This window comes from Schistocerca piceifrons, chromosome 3 (genome assembly GCF_021461385.2).
Source record: "Schistocerca piceifrons isolate TAMUIC-IGC-003096 chromosome 3, iqSchPice1.1, whole genome shotgun sequence".
NCBI lineage: Eukaryota > Metazoa > Arthropoda > Insecta > Orthoptera > Acrididae > Schistocerca > Schistocerca piceifrons.
This window is the reverse complement of record NC_060140.1, coordinates 345,636,383-345,654,261: the sequence shown is the minus strand read 5'-3', so window position 1 is coordinate 345,654,261 and position 17,879 is coordinate 345,636,383. Positions and strand designations below refer to the sequence as shown.

General features: G+C 39.5%; 1 protein-coding gene across 2 annotated transcripts in view; it reads right to left on the bottom strand.

Annotated features, from left to right (window-relative positions):
* Positions 1–17,879, bottom strand: part of LOC124789644 (N-alpha-acetyltransferase 60) — a 113,687-nt gene that overhangs the window by 86,376 nt on the left and 9,432 nt on the right. For both annotated transcript variants that reach the window (XM_047257075.1, XM_047257074.1), the window contains exon 3: positions 4,899–5,063. In XM_047257075.1, coding sequence (XP_047113031.1) covers positions 4,899–5,063 — 165 coding nt within the window. The remainder of the gene's footprint in view (positions 1–4,898; positions 5,064–17,879) is intronic.

Sequence of the window (17,879 nt, the reverse complement as noted above, 5' to 3'; positions counted from 1 at the left end):
ACCAGAAATCTTTGCTACTGTGTATGCAGGGCTGCTGCTTGGTGATAAGGCCACTAGTCTTGCAAACACATACTGCTGGTAGCTGCACCCTGGCCTGCTAGTAACACTACCTCAGAAGATTGTATGTAAACAGCAGACATCAACACAATTCGACAGTTTATTTGCAATCAAGCTGCACACCTCCATGGCATCAGGGAGAGCCAACCTCACCAATATGAAGCCTGCAGATCAAAGTAAACAGCACTGCAGTCACATGCACCACTTTCTTATGCGAAGACACATGTCTGCTAAATGCCACACAAGTATCCATCCGCTCTGCGGTCAGTCCACACACTGGGCTCAGCACTGGCCACATCTGCAGCCCATTGAATGGAGTCTCTTCACTATCACCGGGAGTACCTACCATTCAATACCTACTGGACTTCCATCAGCTGTTCTTGAGTGCAATGTGCCACTGGCATTCTGCTAGCTGCTCTTGTGTGTCATGCTGTGCTGGACCTACATCTCAGCTGCTCTCAAGTTCAACACCTCACAGGACTTTTGCCTGAAACACCCACAAGCCCACAGCCTTGTTGGAATATATCGCTAACCATCCACAAGCAACCCAATCTGCTCACCACTGACTATGGCATTCGTGGACCTTGTTATTGTGAGCATCTTATAAGTGACATCTATGTTTGACTTTTCAGTTTGCATTAAAATAGTGTGACACTATTTGCCAGAAATTGTGTACCAAGTTGTTTCTCAGTTAGAAAATAAACAGCTGTTATAGCTACCAGTGCACTACAACTGTTGCCAGTTACCCCTCAGCCACAGGCATTAAACTGTCGATGAGGCTGACATTCACTTGTGTGATAGTTTGTCATGAACAACAAACAGTTTCTGGAATTTTAGCAGCAATGTCTGGAACAGACGCACGTGCAACACCATCAACAGCAGGAAAAGGTATGGCAGCTACTCAAACAGAACTCCATGGGTAAGCGATCTGCTGGTTGGGAGCCTGTGTAACAACCTGCCACCACCGCAGTGGTGGCCACCTCTTATATGCTGGCATGGCCTCCTGTGCCACTTGCCTCAGTGCCGCCGTCCCTCTCATCGTTGGCCCAGCCAACCCTGGCCCTGTTGTGACCAGCCCTGTTGACGCCAGCTATTTCATCAGGCTGGTCGATTCCAGCCCTGTAAACACCAATGACAATCCTCCTCTCACTGACCCTCAGAACATTCTTTCTCATTGTTTTGGATGACACTGGCCTTGTTGTGGCCACCCCTGTTGACAGCCTGGTTGCCCGGGTCGGTCCTACGGCCTGTCTTGCCAACTCCTGGCACCACCTCTCTTCTCGAATCACCCATTTCTCAGGTTTCTGTGCCTCCTTCTCCTTTTGCCTCACCTTCTGTGTCTGTGGTATCTGCTGTTCACGTTCTCTATTGGGGGGCTTCTCCCATTGGTTTGGTGGTGACAGTGCTGCTCTGTCCTTTGCCTGTGCTGAGTGCTGGTCACTTCTCTCTGTCCTGAGCACCAGAAGTTCTCATCTGCTGTAGTTTTGCCCTTGGTGTCAAATTTCCTTCCCTTTGATCGCAGAGCCTACACCCATGCCTTTGGTATCCCACCGTTCTGCATTGTTTCCTTTCCAGATGTGGATGACGTTCCATCCAAGTGTGACACGTTTAGTTCTCTGCACCTCTCTCTGTTGGCCACTTCTCTGGGTTCTCCTGCAGCTGCTCGTGAGACCACCTGTTCTTCGATAATGCTCACACGATATAGTCCAGATAGTCTTATTCCTGTACTGACACCACTATGCCTCTGATTTTCACCCAGTCTTTCAACTGGCATTACCCCTGGACACAGCTTGTCTTCCTCTGATTCTTGTCCTGGACCTCCCCTTCCTGGGCACCTGTATCAGATGCCTCCGGTCGTGGGCAGCATGTGCGCCCACATTGGCACCTCTCAGCTGTGAGCTTTTGCTTCTGTTGCTTGTGGGGGTTTTCCTACGCCTCGGGTTGTGCGTTCTTCGAAATTCTATAGAAAGTATCTGCTGCCTGTCGCATCCGGTTCGTCTTTCCTGTATGCCGACAATGCCTGCTTTCCCTTTTCTCAGAACTGCTTCCACAACTTTGTGGAGTCTCCCCCCTGCAGGTACCACATCCTCTCCCAGATGACATCACCATCTCTTTTGTAAATGACCTGTCTTACAAGTAACACTACCTCAGGAAATTGCATGTAAACAGCAAGCAGCAATGAAATTTGCAGGCTGTTAACAACCATGTTTCACGCTGCCTCTAAGGTATCAGATAACTCCAGCCTCACCGATATGTGGTGTGAAGATCAGAGTAAATGGTGCTGCAGTCATGATCACCACTATCCTATGCGAAATTACATGCCCGCAAAACGCCATTCCAGTATCCATCCGCTGGTGGAAATTTAGGCCATAGTTCGACAACTCTGTAGATCGTGCATGCTCCGGGCTGAACATCACTCACATCTGCAGCGTTAAACAAGTTATCTTCACCACTTTCATGAACACTTGCCATTTAATACTCAATGGCCTTCCATCAGCTGCCCTCGAGTGCAATACATTGCTGGCAAAAATTTGGGAATTTGTGGTAATGCCTTATGGGACCAAACTGCTGAGGTCATGGATCCCTAAGCCTGCAGCTCAGCTGCCCTCAAGCTCAAGGCTGTGTAGGACTTTCGTCTCAGCCATTCTTGAGGCAATGGCTTCATGGGACCCTATTGCTAATTGTCCTTAAGCAACCAGCTTTCACTGAGCCTGTCATTGTGAGCACCTTTCAGGCAACATCAAGGTTTGACTTTTCAGTTGGTATTCAAGTAATGTGGACACTAGTCGCCACAAACTGTGTAGAGTTATGTTTCTTAGTTAAAAAACAATCAGTTGTTACTACTACTAATGCATTTCAATTGTCACCAGCTGCACTCCTTGACTATTGACACTAAACTTGTCTTCTTTCCATTAAACAGTTCACTGACCCCTACTATATCTAGATTAAGCCTTTGCTGTCCCCTTTTCAATTTTCTAGCTTCCATTCCACAATTCTTGGATTCTACTGTTTGCCTTGAAAGTGGCAGGGTGTGCTCCCACCGAAATATCGGCGGTTGCTGTCAATATTACCTGGCTGAATTCCTGTATGTTGTTTGGAAAGTCATGTACTGTTACCATTGTATAGGTTATTCAATCTTTTTCTCCCTTGCAAACCCCAGGCCAGAGATCCGAATGAGGGACTAATCTGGAAAATTTTGGCAATTGAGTGATCATCATGACACATTTTCAATTACAGATTACAGGTTCTGTCGACACATCTTAAGTGCCTGTAATTCAGTGGTTTCCATTCCCTGAGTGATACAGTCATAGTTTATTGCTAATACAATATGCAGATTAAGTTTCTGTGGTTTCCTTATCTTTTGTTAATGCATACTTTGACTCGTTTAACATCCCTGAAGATTCTACTTCTTGATGGGATCTATAAAATATAATGAATGCATCAGTCAAATTAAGTTCTTAAGATTTCCTCTTTACTGCTGCTACTGCAGACACAATTTATATCCATATGATTTTGTCTGATTTGTTAAATGAATTTATGAAGATCAGCATTTTGTTGTTGTTTATGAAGTGAGGTACCTCGTTTCTAAAAATGCCATTCTGAATTTGGTGCTCCCACATTTCACAGCGACAATCACATACAACAAAAATCTTCTTCTTTCTTTTCTCATTTCCAGTTCTATGATGATGATTTTTGTTACAATCATACATTGTAATTTTCCAATACTTATTTGTAGATTTTAGAAGTTCATTCCATTTAGCTTCTAGCATTCCATCTGAGGAATGACAGCAATTGTATGTATTGTGTTGTATGTTTTTGTGATAATGTTTGTTAATTGCTTCAGCTTTCTTGCAACATATACCAAACAATTTACTTGTAGCAATGATACACTTCCTTTGATATAACCAGATTATGACTTCACTGATGAGAGGACACAGAGTGATGCAAACACAGGTTGGATAGTAAGCTTATTTTCGAAAATGGGTAGTGATGTCACCTGCTATCATTCATCATGTTCCATAGGTGGGTTCAAGGAGGAGAACCTTCAGGATGTGGGACAAATCAAAATGCACATTAACAAGATAGACACCGCGTAAAAACTTAGTCTGTGCTCTATTATAACAATAAATTGCCACTGTACTTCAAAATATGATTTGTGCTTGTGCTTGCTAAATGCATACTAGTAAATTAGAAGTAAAGCCACTGTTTCCTCAGTTATATCAAAGTGCTACCAGGAAAAAGATCATGTAGCTAAAGCTTACAAGAATATTCAATCCTCGAATCTAGATAATCTGATAATTTCTGTAAGGAATGGTTGATGAACTATGTTTTCAATTTTCCTTTGAACTGGTGTGGATTACCCCTTTTCCTGCTTTGTGTTAGCAGACATTATTTCAGACACATCAGCTGAGTTACATAGCAATACTAATAGCAATACTTTCAGACCTTTGACACAGAGATTACTGCATTATTTCAAGGCACTTCTGGCTAATTAATTACTTTTTCACGCATCAAAGCATCCTGAAAATTAACACCTCAATGATGTTGAGGTCACTGACTCATTTCGACAAGAACATGGCTGGCCTTGATCTGGCTACGGAAACATTCGAGCATTTGGTGTTTTCAGAAAACTTTAATCGCAATTTCTTCCGAGTACAAGAGTCGTTTCTTAACCAGTGAAAAGCTTGGTCCTATCGGCAAACAGCAGCAAGTCTAGAATGTCTGCTTCCAGCCTTCATACTCTGTTAAAGTTGCACAGCTTCACTCTGTTAAGCTCAGGAGTAAAATGACTTACCTTAGGAGTATGCACCTCAACATCATAATACATGACATCTGCTTACCTCTCGGTTCAATTTGAAATAAGATTTTATTTCAGCCACAATGAGGCCAATGATAATTCCATCATAAACTGCTGCTAGTGAATAAAACCTTGGATTTGAAGTGATATCCTCATACCATGAATAGGGATAATCAATTGGAAACCAATCCTGGCACAGAGTTCGCACCTGCATGACAAAAATCATTTAGAAAACATCCATTCTCATATATGGACAACCCTCCACACAGCATTAAATGCTTAAATACCAAGGCAAACACATGACAGTTATCAAAAAAGGTTAGGAATAATTAAAAAAACAGTATATCTCTAAACAAATGCACTGCATTACATTTAACTAGAGTAAATGGAAAATTAAAGGTTAACATTCCATCAATGAAAGGGCCATTAGTGATGAAACTAAAGTAAAATAAATAAGACATCCTCTTAATAAGGAGTTTAAATATACATCCTGATTACATACATTATTTACTAGCTGCAGCCATCAAAGAATTGTAGTACACACTTAAAAAATACAGCTACTCTTCATGAATGACAAGATTAAGGGCTATTAGCACAAGCTTGCACCCCAGTGCTATAAAATGTACTCAACTTGCAAAAAGTACAGTTTGTATGTCCTGTACATATGAGGTTCCTGCAGAATAACATGTTATATTAGACAGTAACTAGAAGTTACCATTAATTTTCTATGTTACTGATTTTCGAATAATTTAGTAGTTCACTTCATACCCTCATTTTCAGTATTAACACTATGACACCCAATGTGACAAATTTACTTTACAAATAATTATAAAGGATGTTTTAACAGACTAAAGCAAATATAAATCTTCAAAAGCTAGTACGACATAAATATAGATATACCTTTTTACAGGATATGCAAACATAATTTTTAATCAGTAATTATGAATTCATTTATGGATTCCTGTTGTGTGAATATAATTTCATAAAAGAGTAATACTGATTTCTAAGTATAATAGACATTTCTGTGACAATCTATTACTTAATAAATAAAACAATATTGGAATCTGGTGTTAATGCAAATGTAAATATTGAAATATTGATAGAACAGATGTACTGAACTAACATAGAGAGAGAGAGAGAGAGAGAGAGAGAGAGAGAGAGAGAGAGAGAGTTTTCCCTGCTAAGTCAAACTCCTTGATCCATTTGAATCAAATTTACGTTCACTAGCTCAGTTTGTTTTCGCTTTCATTCAATATACAGTTGGTGGATAACTGGTTATATGTGAGTATTGAATTTTTGTTCTAGAAGGCCCCTTTTTTTTTGCCTTCGTTGTTGATAACTGTACATCCATGTTCACTGTTAATATCTATGACTGTCTGTTCATTCTTGCAAAGCAAAGGTTGTTGAACTGCTTAGGGTTGTCAACGTTCCTTATTTAGTACTAAAATTTCTCCTTGTTTGCACTATATGGACTGCTGACCAATAACACAGCAGTAGGTAGAAACTATGATTAAATATGTAGCTGATTTGGAGGTAAACAGGTTGCAAAACTTAGTACACGTAGCTGCCACCTATGGCAGCAGCACTCATTCTAACCCAAGCACGCATTGAGCCAAGCTGAGCTTGGATGACAGATATTGGCACATCATTCCACGCTGCTTCAACTCTAAGCCAGAGATCTGGAGAATGTCCTGACTAGCGCAATAGGTGAACATCCTCTGTACTGAAATAGGTCAGGACAGCACAGGCAACAAATGCACTTACATTATCCTGTTGAAAGATGATATCACCTGAAGATAGAGTACAGCCACCACCCTTAGGACACCAGAAATGGCTGCTGTCCAAATTGCTGGCTATGTGAAACAGAGGTGATCATGTTGTGTACACAATAGCAGCTCAAATTATCATGGCAGGTGCTGGGACTGTATGATGACAACGAATGCAATTTGTTGCCGTTCATACTCCTTGGAGCTCCTCACATGGGCACATACATCCATCTTGATGGTTATGCAGAAGCAGAGCTTATTTTAAAAGATAATGTGATGCCATTCTTGTGTCCACTATTATCGTTGTGCACACCACTGTCAGTACATCTTTCTCTGCTGCCACATCATGGGAAGCTGCAACAACAGTTGTCATGCTGACAGTCCATGGTGCTCCGGATGTTATGGCACTTTCTGTTTGCAACAAGTGAGTCTCTAAATAAGTTATGTGGCTGTATGATCCTGCATGGTCAAGTGGACAATATGTATGTCTTCTCAAGAGCTATACTTGTGGGGCCATTGAGATCTCCCACAGCAATCAGCATGGGCCTCCTGTGCCCATTGATTCCATATTTGTGTGACTGTCATGTAATCCAACTATCCAAGCAGAAATTTGGTGGAATGGCAAACTGCAGTCTCCATGGGCAATGATACAGCCATTATTGGATTCTGACATGTGCTCATCGACATATCTCCTTCTCACAGAAGGCATAACATGATGTTCTCACAAACAACTGACATTCAAATGCAATTTCTAAATGAAATACTTGTAATCTTGCCTTATATGCAATAGCCCTAACCACTTCATATACTTATGCTGAAACGATAATCATTCGCATATGAAGCAGATGGTACAGTGTTGCAATTTTAATAGTCAGCTGTGTATTAAAAAGAAAATTTACAATTAAGCTTGTAGATCCCCAACTATTGACACCCCTCTGCCTAACCACGGATTTCTATAATTTTATCATCATAATTATTGCATTATTTGAAAGTTGGAGTAAGTTTCTTAACTTGTTTTGGAATGTTCACTCTCGGCATTTTGTTGCTAAGCCTCCCAGGGAAAGCTCAATGATTTTCTTGTAATATTTTCGACTGCAGTTTGTTGAGCATTCCTGTGACGGCTAGTTCTTCCTTCCTCCACCTCCCCCACCCCCACCCAACCACACACACACACACACACACACACACACACACACTAAAATCAATTTATTCATCATTCTAAAGTTTTTGACTTACAAAAATGGACAATGGTTGAGCTAAAATAGTATGGAATGGTCAAATTACAATTTTGTAAGCAACCTCAGTGTGTGAAAATTACACTTCTTTAGACGTATTCCAATGAATCTGTGTATGGCATCTGAATTTCCCATGGATACAAAGATGTGATCGACAGAAACTCCTAGACACTTGTGACTGATTCCAGATACTAATCACTGATGTTAGAGTAAATCTATACAACATATTTTTGTTTATTTGTGCCCACTACGCTTATTTACATTGACGATTAACTGCCCATGTGTGCAGTAAGCATTGACAACCTGGAAGTCTCTATTTTTCATAATTTGCTAACAACGTTATCTCCCTGTACACAATAGTGTTACCTGTATACGACATCATGAAGCTATGTACGTAATCTGCTAGATAATATATATACTGTACACACAACTGGTCCAATAATTGTAGGTGTTAAAAACAACAAAAGTGAATGACTATCACAGCATGAGGAAATAGATATATCAAAACAGTCATTTGACAATAATTGTTCTAGTGCATAGAATGAAGAATATTTTTAGAATTTACGTTATTAAAAGTGGAACTGAAGGTACTGGCTGATAATATGCTACACAAATTGTCCTCTGCAAAATTCTGTTAAATAAATAATTTACTATCCCAAACAATTAATAAAAACACTAAAGCCAACAACACACTGCATAGTTAAGATGTGAGCACTGCATATGCACTCAAATGAGAAGTTGAAAAGGGTGACAAAATGGCAAAATACTTTGGTGGCAGAATGTCTCTCTCTCTCTCTCTCTCTGTCTCTCTCTGTCTGTGTGTGTGTGTGTGTGTGTGTGTGTGTGTGTGTGTGTGTGTGTGTGTGTGTGTTTGGTGGGCAAAATTTCAGACAGAATGGACCTCATTTCAAAGCATGATTTTAGGAAAACATGGCCCTGTCAAAGTAGCTGATTAACAGATTCCAGACCAGGATAATACTGAGTCACCAATGGTGTGCACTTAGAATAGCTTTCCGTCACGCTCCCAGTCGTCACAATATTCTTGTCAGACCCTATGTTCCTTCTGCACCCATCTCCCTACCCTACGGCTTCTAACCCTGTGGCCATCCCCACTGCAAGACTTGCCCTGTGCACCTTCCTACCACCACCTATAATAGCCCTGTAACTGGCAAAACATATACTATTAAAGAGAGAGCCACCTACGAAACAACACATCATATACCAGTTAGTATGTAAACACTGTTCAGCCTTCTACATCGGCATGACTACCACCAAATTATCAATTAGGATGAATGGGCATAGGCAGAGGGTAAATGGAAATGAGTGTATGACATCAATGGCCGGGAGTTCCCAGACTGGGAGTTCCCAGACTGGAAGTTCGGCCGTGAAGTGCAAGTCTTATTGAGTGTGACACCACGGTGGGCGACTTGGCACGCCGACAATGGGGATGAAATGATAATGAGGACGGCACAACACCCTATCCCTGAGGGGAGACAATCTCCACCCCAGCCAGGAATCAAACCTGAGCCCCCGTGCGCGGCAGTCCAACAAGCAGACCGTTCAGCTAATGGGGCAGACAGGAAGAGGGTATATGCTGGCAGCTCACAATATCCTGTTGCAGAGGATGCTCTACAACATGATATTCGTGACCTTGGTGCCTGTTTCACAACACACGCCATCTGGATTCTTCCCCCAGACACTAGTTTCTCAGAACTCAGCAGGTAGGAACTAGCACTACAACATGACCTTGGTTCTTGCTGCCCATCTGGTCTTAATTTCCATTAATTTCTTCCATCTCAGCTTTTCTTCACTGTAACTACTCTTTGTTTCACTCCATTTTAGTATTCCGCATTTTTCATTGACTTTCCTGTCTATTTTTCACCACCCCCTCCCACTTCTGTTACAAACAATGCACTTAGCTTACTCACTCTTACTAACTCAGGCACGATGTTTTAGTAGTAATCTCTGTCTTGCATATTACTCTGTCTTCTGCCTTTAAGCTCTCAGGTTTTCAAATCTTGTTCAATGCAGTCCCCAACAATCAGTCTTTCCTTCTCATCCTGTATGGTAAGTGTCCCCTGACCTGCGGTTCTGGGTGATTTTCTCAAAATCTACCCCTTTTCCTAGACCTCTCCAGTCCTTTTCCTTCTCCCTTCCCCTTCAACCCCTCTGCCTGAAGAATCAGATTTTCAATCACAACAGTTTTTTATGTGGGTGTTCTACCGCCACTTGGTGAGTAGATTTTTTATGTATCCAATTAAATAATTTCACCTTAATTTTTAAGAATTTTTTTAAAAAATAACATTTTTACCTTTTTATTATTGGATTGCAAAGCCACAGTAAAAAATAAAATAAAAAGAAATCTTAGTTTGTAAAACAAATCTGACCTTTAAAATCCCTGAAAACCATTATCTGAACTTTCTTCTTCTTCTATTCATCATCATCATCATCATCATCATCATCGTTGTCCTCTTCATATATAAGATGGTCTTCATGGCCACTGTGAGCATTATTTACGCCACACTTCTTGATAGATTTAACAATCTCTCACTGTAGACATGACTATTTTATCCACTGACACACATATTTGATTGCAGATCATTTTAAATCTCCCTTAGGCTTGAATTCATCTCAGGTTTCATCCATCAGCCATTTGTTCTATTCCTTTTTCAAATACATATTAAATGGTTTATTTATTGAGGCATCAAGAGGTTGCAATTGAGCACTCAGTCCTCCCGGAATAACAGCAAGCTCTGTATTTCCCTGTCTCAACTTCTCTTTTACAGAATTTTTCAGATGACTGTTAAACCATCTAGTAGAAGGAGAAAACTCTTCTTCAATAAAGCACTTTTCCTTCTCTCCCACATTCTGTTAATCCCAGTTTCAAACCAGCCTCATCCACCCAAACCTTGTCATGTACGTGAACACCAATACCTGGCAGTATTTCAGAAGATTTTGGCATTGTTTTGTGCTTGAAAATAATCACTGTATTAAGTTTAGTACCATCAGCAAAACATGGAAAGGACAACAGTGTAGTGCATTTTTTCATATCCACTTGTTTTTATATTTACGGTTTCAGCACCTTTCATGTCAACAGTTCTGTTACTTGGCACATCAAATATCAGATTAGTTTTGTCCATATTCGGTATTTAACTTAGTTGCAGACTTAAAAAACACAAAATTGAGGGAACTGCAGAATCAAGAGAAATGTTAAAACCCCCAAAATATGATCAAAACCACATGAAATTTTGAATATATGATTAAAAATCACAATCCTATCCAATACTTTTTATGAAATTTGTCTAAGTGAAGGAAATTAAATCTAATATACAATGTTTATACAATAATTTGTGGTCATGAATTTCATCAGTTTTTAAAAAAATCACAAATGTAAAACAGCAAGTAAAAACTCATCAACAAGTTGAAATTGGTATCCACATACAAGGTAATTAAGCTGTTTTCCAACATACTACGACCACAAATTGTACATTCAAAACATGTATTTTTGAGAGATCATCCACTAAGTTAACCCAGGAAAAAGCAAAACTTCATGAACATATTGAATTAAATCAAAAACCTTCAGCAGCTAAGTGGTTAAACCATAAGCAGAAATGTGGACAGTTGCCTAATGACATACTTCGTCACCATTGCTGTTATTGTGTAACACTTTTCTTACGCGCCGCACTTCATACGCTCACCACTGTTAAAGTGGTATTTGAGGCTTTATGAGAGAAACAGGAACATTAAAAAAATGAGTTTACTTCCCCAATTGATGTCACAAGCTTATCAGAAGTCAGCTCAGCGAATTTCTGTACACTGCGTAAAATCTAAATTTGAAAGAAAGCTTAGGTGCTACAGTTTTGCTTCATGCCCTGTATCACTGCTGCCATTCTTTACAATCTATGGTGTGTGTGGTGCAAAGTATATACATGAATAGTGTACATAGTTGTTGCCACTGTATCAGGTCAGATTTGAGCATGAAAGTCTTTAAAATGTGCTATCGCAAAACCCTTGTTCTGTTTCTGTGTGAAATCTCTGTCATAGCACATCATCTGCCCAAAAAGTATATTTTCAGGACTTCACAAAATGCTTTCACCCCTACCAGCACTCCCATCAGGGAGGGGCCACTCCCATTCTCCACACACCCAGCAGGCAATCTCATTTTACATATGTTAGAGTGGTGTGGTGGCTGCACAGGCTACTGGGTGACTTAACAAGTTGCCAGCCTATAAGAGTTCACTAGCAAGAAATGGGTGAGATTTCCTCGATTATGACCATGCATGTTCTTTGAAACTTGGTGCTTAAATTTAAAAAGTTGACGATTGATACTGATGCTGAATACAGTACATCAAAAATACATGCAAAAAGGTGAGACTGACGTATAACGGGCATAAGAAAAGGTGATAGCTGGGCCCCTTCATCCCATATTGGCTTGGTCCAGAACACTTTGCATCGACTGTCTTGTTTTTCCACTACTGCTGCAACGTAGCAGTAGTTGTATCATAACTGTGTGGTGAAGCTAAATGTTGCAAGTTGTGTTGGCAACACCAATTGTGGATTATGTTAGCATTTCCTCTCTCACATTTCCCTTCTCCGCAACAGCCTAAAATATTCCCATGACTCTGCCACCACCTGTGGTGCGAACCATCTGTCTTTTGTGCCACATCAAACATCAACAGAAAGAAAATGGGACGAAGTCAAGCGGGACATCGAGTAAGAATTTACAACAGAGTTAAACCTTACCAGGAAGAAATGTGAAATTGGAGAATTTTGAGCATTGATCTTATGGGTTTTTCACAGGGGCTACCAATTTACGGTGTAGAATCACGAAAAACGTAAAACCGGAGACTGTAAAATTGAAGTTCCACTGTATGGTTGAATTATATTATGAAACTTTGGTGTAGATTAAAAGTTTTACAAAGCCAGTTATTTAAATTGCTAGCATGTAGCCACATTTTCAAAAATGAAATGTATCTTATTTCTACACATAATGACATATTCCACATCACAGCGAGTAGCTACAAGTGTGATCCACAGAACATGGATTATACTATACAAAACTAAGTAAACTGAATCCAAAAGATATAAAGTGCAGCAGCCAAGTCAGAATATTGTGGCTTCATACATTCTTAAAGAGATGTTGTTACTTAACTATCTGCAATAAAGATAATAGCAGCTAAAAACTGTCTAATACAACCCCTACCAGTGACGGGCAAAGGGATAACCTATCAAACAACCTTCAAGTTGTGATGCTAATTTAAACTGATCAGTTAGATTGATAATAAGAATAGCCGCAGCCACCATTTTAAAAGCTTTACCTTATGTCCGATTTTGAGACTTGCACATGTCATTTCTTGATGTACCTTAGTAAATGTCTAATTAATGGTTAAGTATTAATCTACCAGATCACAGCATGTTGTCAACTGAAAGACAACCCTGTGTCACAAGACTAAGCAAAGTGACACTACACAAATAGGCATGAGAAAATGATGGATATTGAAAACAATTACATTAATGTAAAAATGTAGCCTCAAGTACAATCTTACCCCAACAAATCCTAAATGATTTCTTATCCTGCAAGTAGACACACTAGTCCAAATCAAGAGCCACTATGTCACACTTAGCACAGGTCCCAAATAGTCCCTCCATTTATGAACAATTACTGAAGGTAAGTTCTACTCACAGGCAACAAGCAGGAATGTCATGATTATTTTTACTTATTTATAGTTTTATTTAGCCTGATCAGATCAGAGTCTTTCAAAAACTATTACAAAACACATTCAACTTTTATGTACACTTGTGGCTCAGTTATGTACCTCTGAGGTATTCTTACGAGGCTTATTATAATGACCACCACACGTAACATCAATAATAATAATAATAATAACATAAGCAGACATTAATAACAACAATAATATTAATTACTTTAGCACTTTTGAAGCCGTGTTTAATATATCTGGACAAAGGGATAGGGACAGAGAAGAAACCTGAAACGACAGAGATACTGACAGTAACAGCAGCTCTTAAGTAAGAGCAGACTGTTTCAATAAAGAACACTCTAAGACAAGGGGATAGACTGGTGAGGGAGGAGGTTATCTAGAATGAGCTGCAGATAAGTATTTACATACATGCCATATAAGCCATCAAACAGTGCATGGCAGAGGTTACTCTGTACCACTGCTAGTCATTCCCTGTCTTGTTCCACTTGCAAATGGAGTGAGGGAGAAGCAACTTTCTATATAATTATGTATGAGCACTATTTTCTCTTATCTTTACTCGCAATCTTTATGAAAAATATAAGTTGGCAGTAGTGGAATCATTCTGTAATCAGCTGCAAATGCCAGTTCTTTAAACTTTCTGAATAGTGACTGCTAAAAGGATGTCTTTTTCCCTTCAGGGATTCCAATTTGAGTTCACAAAGTATCTCCATAAACTTCCCATGTTGATCACACCAGTAAGTGGCACACCTCTGAACTGCTTCGATGTCTTCCTTTAATCCTATGCAGTGAGGAACCCAAATACTTGAGCAGTATTCAAGAATGAGTTACACTAATGTTCTATACGCAGTCTCCTTTACAGATAAGCAACACTTTCCATAAAATCCTCCCAATAAATCGAAGCTGACCATTTGCCTTCCCTGCTATTGACCTATTCATCAGCATTAACTTACATTTTGTGTGTGTAAGAGATAACTGTTGTGATAGAAGGTGGAACATTACATGTCAAAGTTGGAAAGAAGCGTAATTTCTTTGAGGAACATAGATTGAAACTTGGGTTCCCTTAGCAAAAAATGATTTTGGAAGACAGCTGTGTTATGTAGTGGTATAGAGAAAACTTTTGTTTGTGGAAAATCAGTAATTTTGCTATGATGTTTAGATAGTAATGTTAAGGGCTGAAGGTACAAAAAAGGGAGAGCCAAGAGTGAATAGAGAGCTGAGCAAACAGAAGATATCTACACTTAACTGCACACAACGAAACTTTGTCTCGAAACCTGGCAGGAAATCCAAAGAGATTCTGATTGTGTGCGAAGTATGTTAGCTGCAAGAAACAAGCAATGCCTTCTCTGCACGATATCAATGGAGATACTGTCAAAGACAGTACTGCCAAAGCAGAGTTACTAAACACAGCCTTCTAAAATGCCTTCACAAAAGAAGACGAAGTAAATATTCCAGAATTTGGATCAAGAACAGTTGCCAACATGAGTAACATAGAAGTAGATATCCTCGGAGTAGTGAAGCAACTTAAATCACTTAATAATAGCAAGTCTTCTGATCCAGGCTGTGTATCAATTAGGTTCCTTTCGGAGTATGTTGATGCATTAGCTTCATACTTCACAATCATATACAATCGTTCACTCGACGAAAGACCCGTACCCAAAGACTGGAAAGTTGCACAGGTCACACCAATATTCAAGAAAGGTAGTAGGAGCAATCCACTAAATTACAGGCCCATATCGTTAACGTTGATATGCAGCAGGATTTTAGAAGATATATTGTGTTCGAACATTATGAATTACCTCGAAGAAAACGGTCTATTGACACACAGTCAACATGGGTTTAGAAAACATTGTTCCTGTGAAACACAACTAGCTATTTATTCACATGAAATGTTGAGCGCTATTGACAAAGGATCTCAGATCGATTCTGTACTTCTGGATTTCCGGAAGGCTTTTGACGCTGTACCACACAAGTGGCTCATAGTGAAATTGTGTGCTTATTGAATATCGTCTCAGTCATGTGACTGGATTTGTGATTTCCCGTCAGAGAGGTCGCAGTTTGTAGTAATTGATGGAAAGTCATTGAGTAAAACAGAAGTGATCTCTGGCATTCCACAAGGTAGTGTTACAGGCCCTTTGCTGTTCCTTATCTATATAAATGATCTGGGAGACAATCTGAGCAGCTGTCTTTGGTTGTTTGCAGATGACACTGTTGTTCATCGACTAATAAAGTCATCAGAAGATCAAAACAAACTGCAAAATGATTCAGAAGAAATATCTGAATGGTCTGAAAAATGGCAGTTGACACTAAATAACGAAAAGTGTGAGGTCATCCACATGAGTGCAGAAAGGAACTCGTTAAACTTTGGTTACATGATAAATCAATCTAATCTAAAAGCCGTAAATTCAACTAAATACCTAGGTATTACAATTACGAACAACTTAAATTGGAAGGAACACACAGAAAATGTTGTGGGGAAGGCTAACCAAAGACTGCGTTTTATTGGCAGGACACTTAGAAAATGTAACAGACCTACTAAGGAGATTGACTACACTACTCTTGTCCATCCGCTTTTAGAATACTGCTGCATGGTGCGGGATCCTTACTGGATAGGACTGACGAAGTACATCGAAAAAGTTCTAAGAAAGGCAGCATGTTTTGTATTATTGCGAAATATGCAAGAGATTGTCACAGAAATGAGACAAGATTTGGGATGGAAATCATTAAAAGAAAGGCGTTTTTCGTTGTGATGTAATCTTCTCATGAAATTCCAATCACCAACTTTCTCCTCCGAATGCAAAAATATTTTGTTGACACCAACCTACATATGAAGGAACGATCACCACGATAAAATAAGGGAAATCAGAGCTCGTATGGAAAGATATAGGTGTTCATTCTTTCCACGCGCTATACAAGATTGGAATAATAGAGAATTGTGAAGGTAGTTCTATGAACCCTCTGCCAGGCACTTAGATGTGATTTGCAGAGTATCGATGGAGATGGAGATGAAGACACACAGCCACGATAACAGTTCAAAGGCAATAGTAATACAGTCAAAAATATGAATATTAGAAATGTGTCATACACAAATGCCTTGTCTGGTGTGAGCTCTCATAGGAAAGTTCTTGAAGAATAGTATTACTATACTCAAGAACTGGGGGCGCAAGTGATTCTACAGGTTTCTTTTTAAGCTCAGGAGGAAATACCTTTTTACATTTATGGAGTGCATGAAGAGATTTGGACACCTTTTACAAACAGCAGTTGGTGGTTCTGTCTAGTGATGGTCCAAAATTATCCCCAGTTCTTTTCACAGAGCAAAAAATTGTTTCTGCTCTGTTTACTATTAAGGATGAAATGATTCGCTGAACAGAGGTGTATTAGGTCTTTTGTAAGCTACTAAAACTGCTTGCATTTTTGATGGATTAAGTTTCAAACCTGTATTCTGTGCCCATTGTGATAAGGCAGGTATATCAGTTTGACACGCTTGATGGTTGCGCACAAATATGTTGGTCTTGCACACACGTATAACTGAGGTCATCAGTGATACTTGTCATGAGAGAGAGGGAGAGATCAGTGACATAGTATTAAGATATAATGAGAAAAGTAATGGACCTAGTACTGATCTTTATGGGGTCCTTTACGCTACTTCTCTCCACTGTAACTGTTTTTCTCTGATCAGTAGACACTATTGGCAGAATGTAATGTGTGAGTGGAATCAATGTACATTACTTATAGAAAAATTCTGGCTTGTGTGTTTTGAAAGTGAACAATGTTGGAAGCTTTGCTAAAGTCCAAAAAGCAAATAATGCTGTCTTCTTGAGTGTCCGTAGCTAGCTTCAGTTCGACCGGAACTTTTGTAAGAGCTGTTGTCATGCTGCAGTTTTTTGCATATACCTAATTGGTATTTGTCTAGAAAGTTATCCCAGATTAAGTGATTAGTAAACTGACCATGATCTACATGTTCTTAAGTCTTAGACATTGCTGGGTCTGTAGCTGGAGGGTTTTTTGGCAGATTCCTTCTTGGGGAATGGTCTTGTCAGTCCCTGTTTCCAGGTTCTTGAGAAATAAGGCAAGAAATGATACAGATGTCCCTCCATGAAGAGTTTGTGAGTGATGAATTTTCTCAATTTTGTCTTGTGGTCTGATCATGAAATGGAAGGCCCCATGTGTATATCAATAAGCTGTGGCCAAGAATGGAATTCCAGCAGCAAATGACAATAATGAAGTTTACTGATTTGATTTTACCTGAAATTGAATGGATGCACAAAGGATAGACACCTATGTATTTTGAAATATCTGTTTTCCA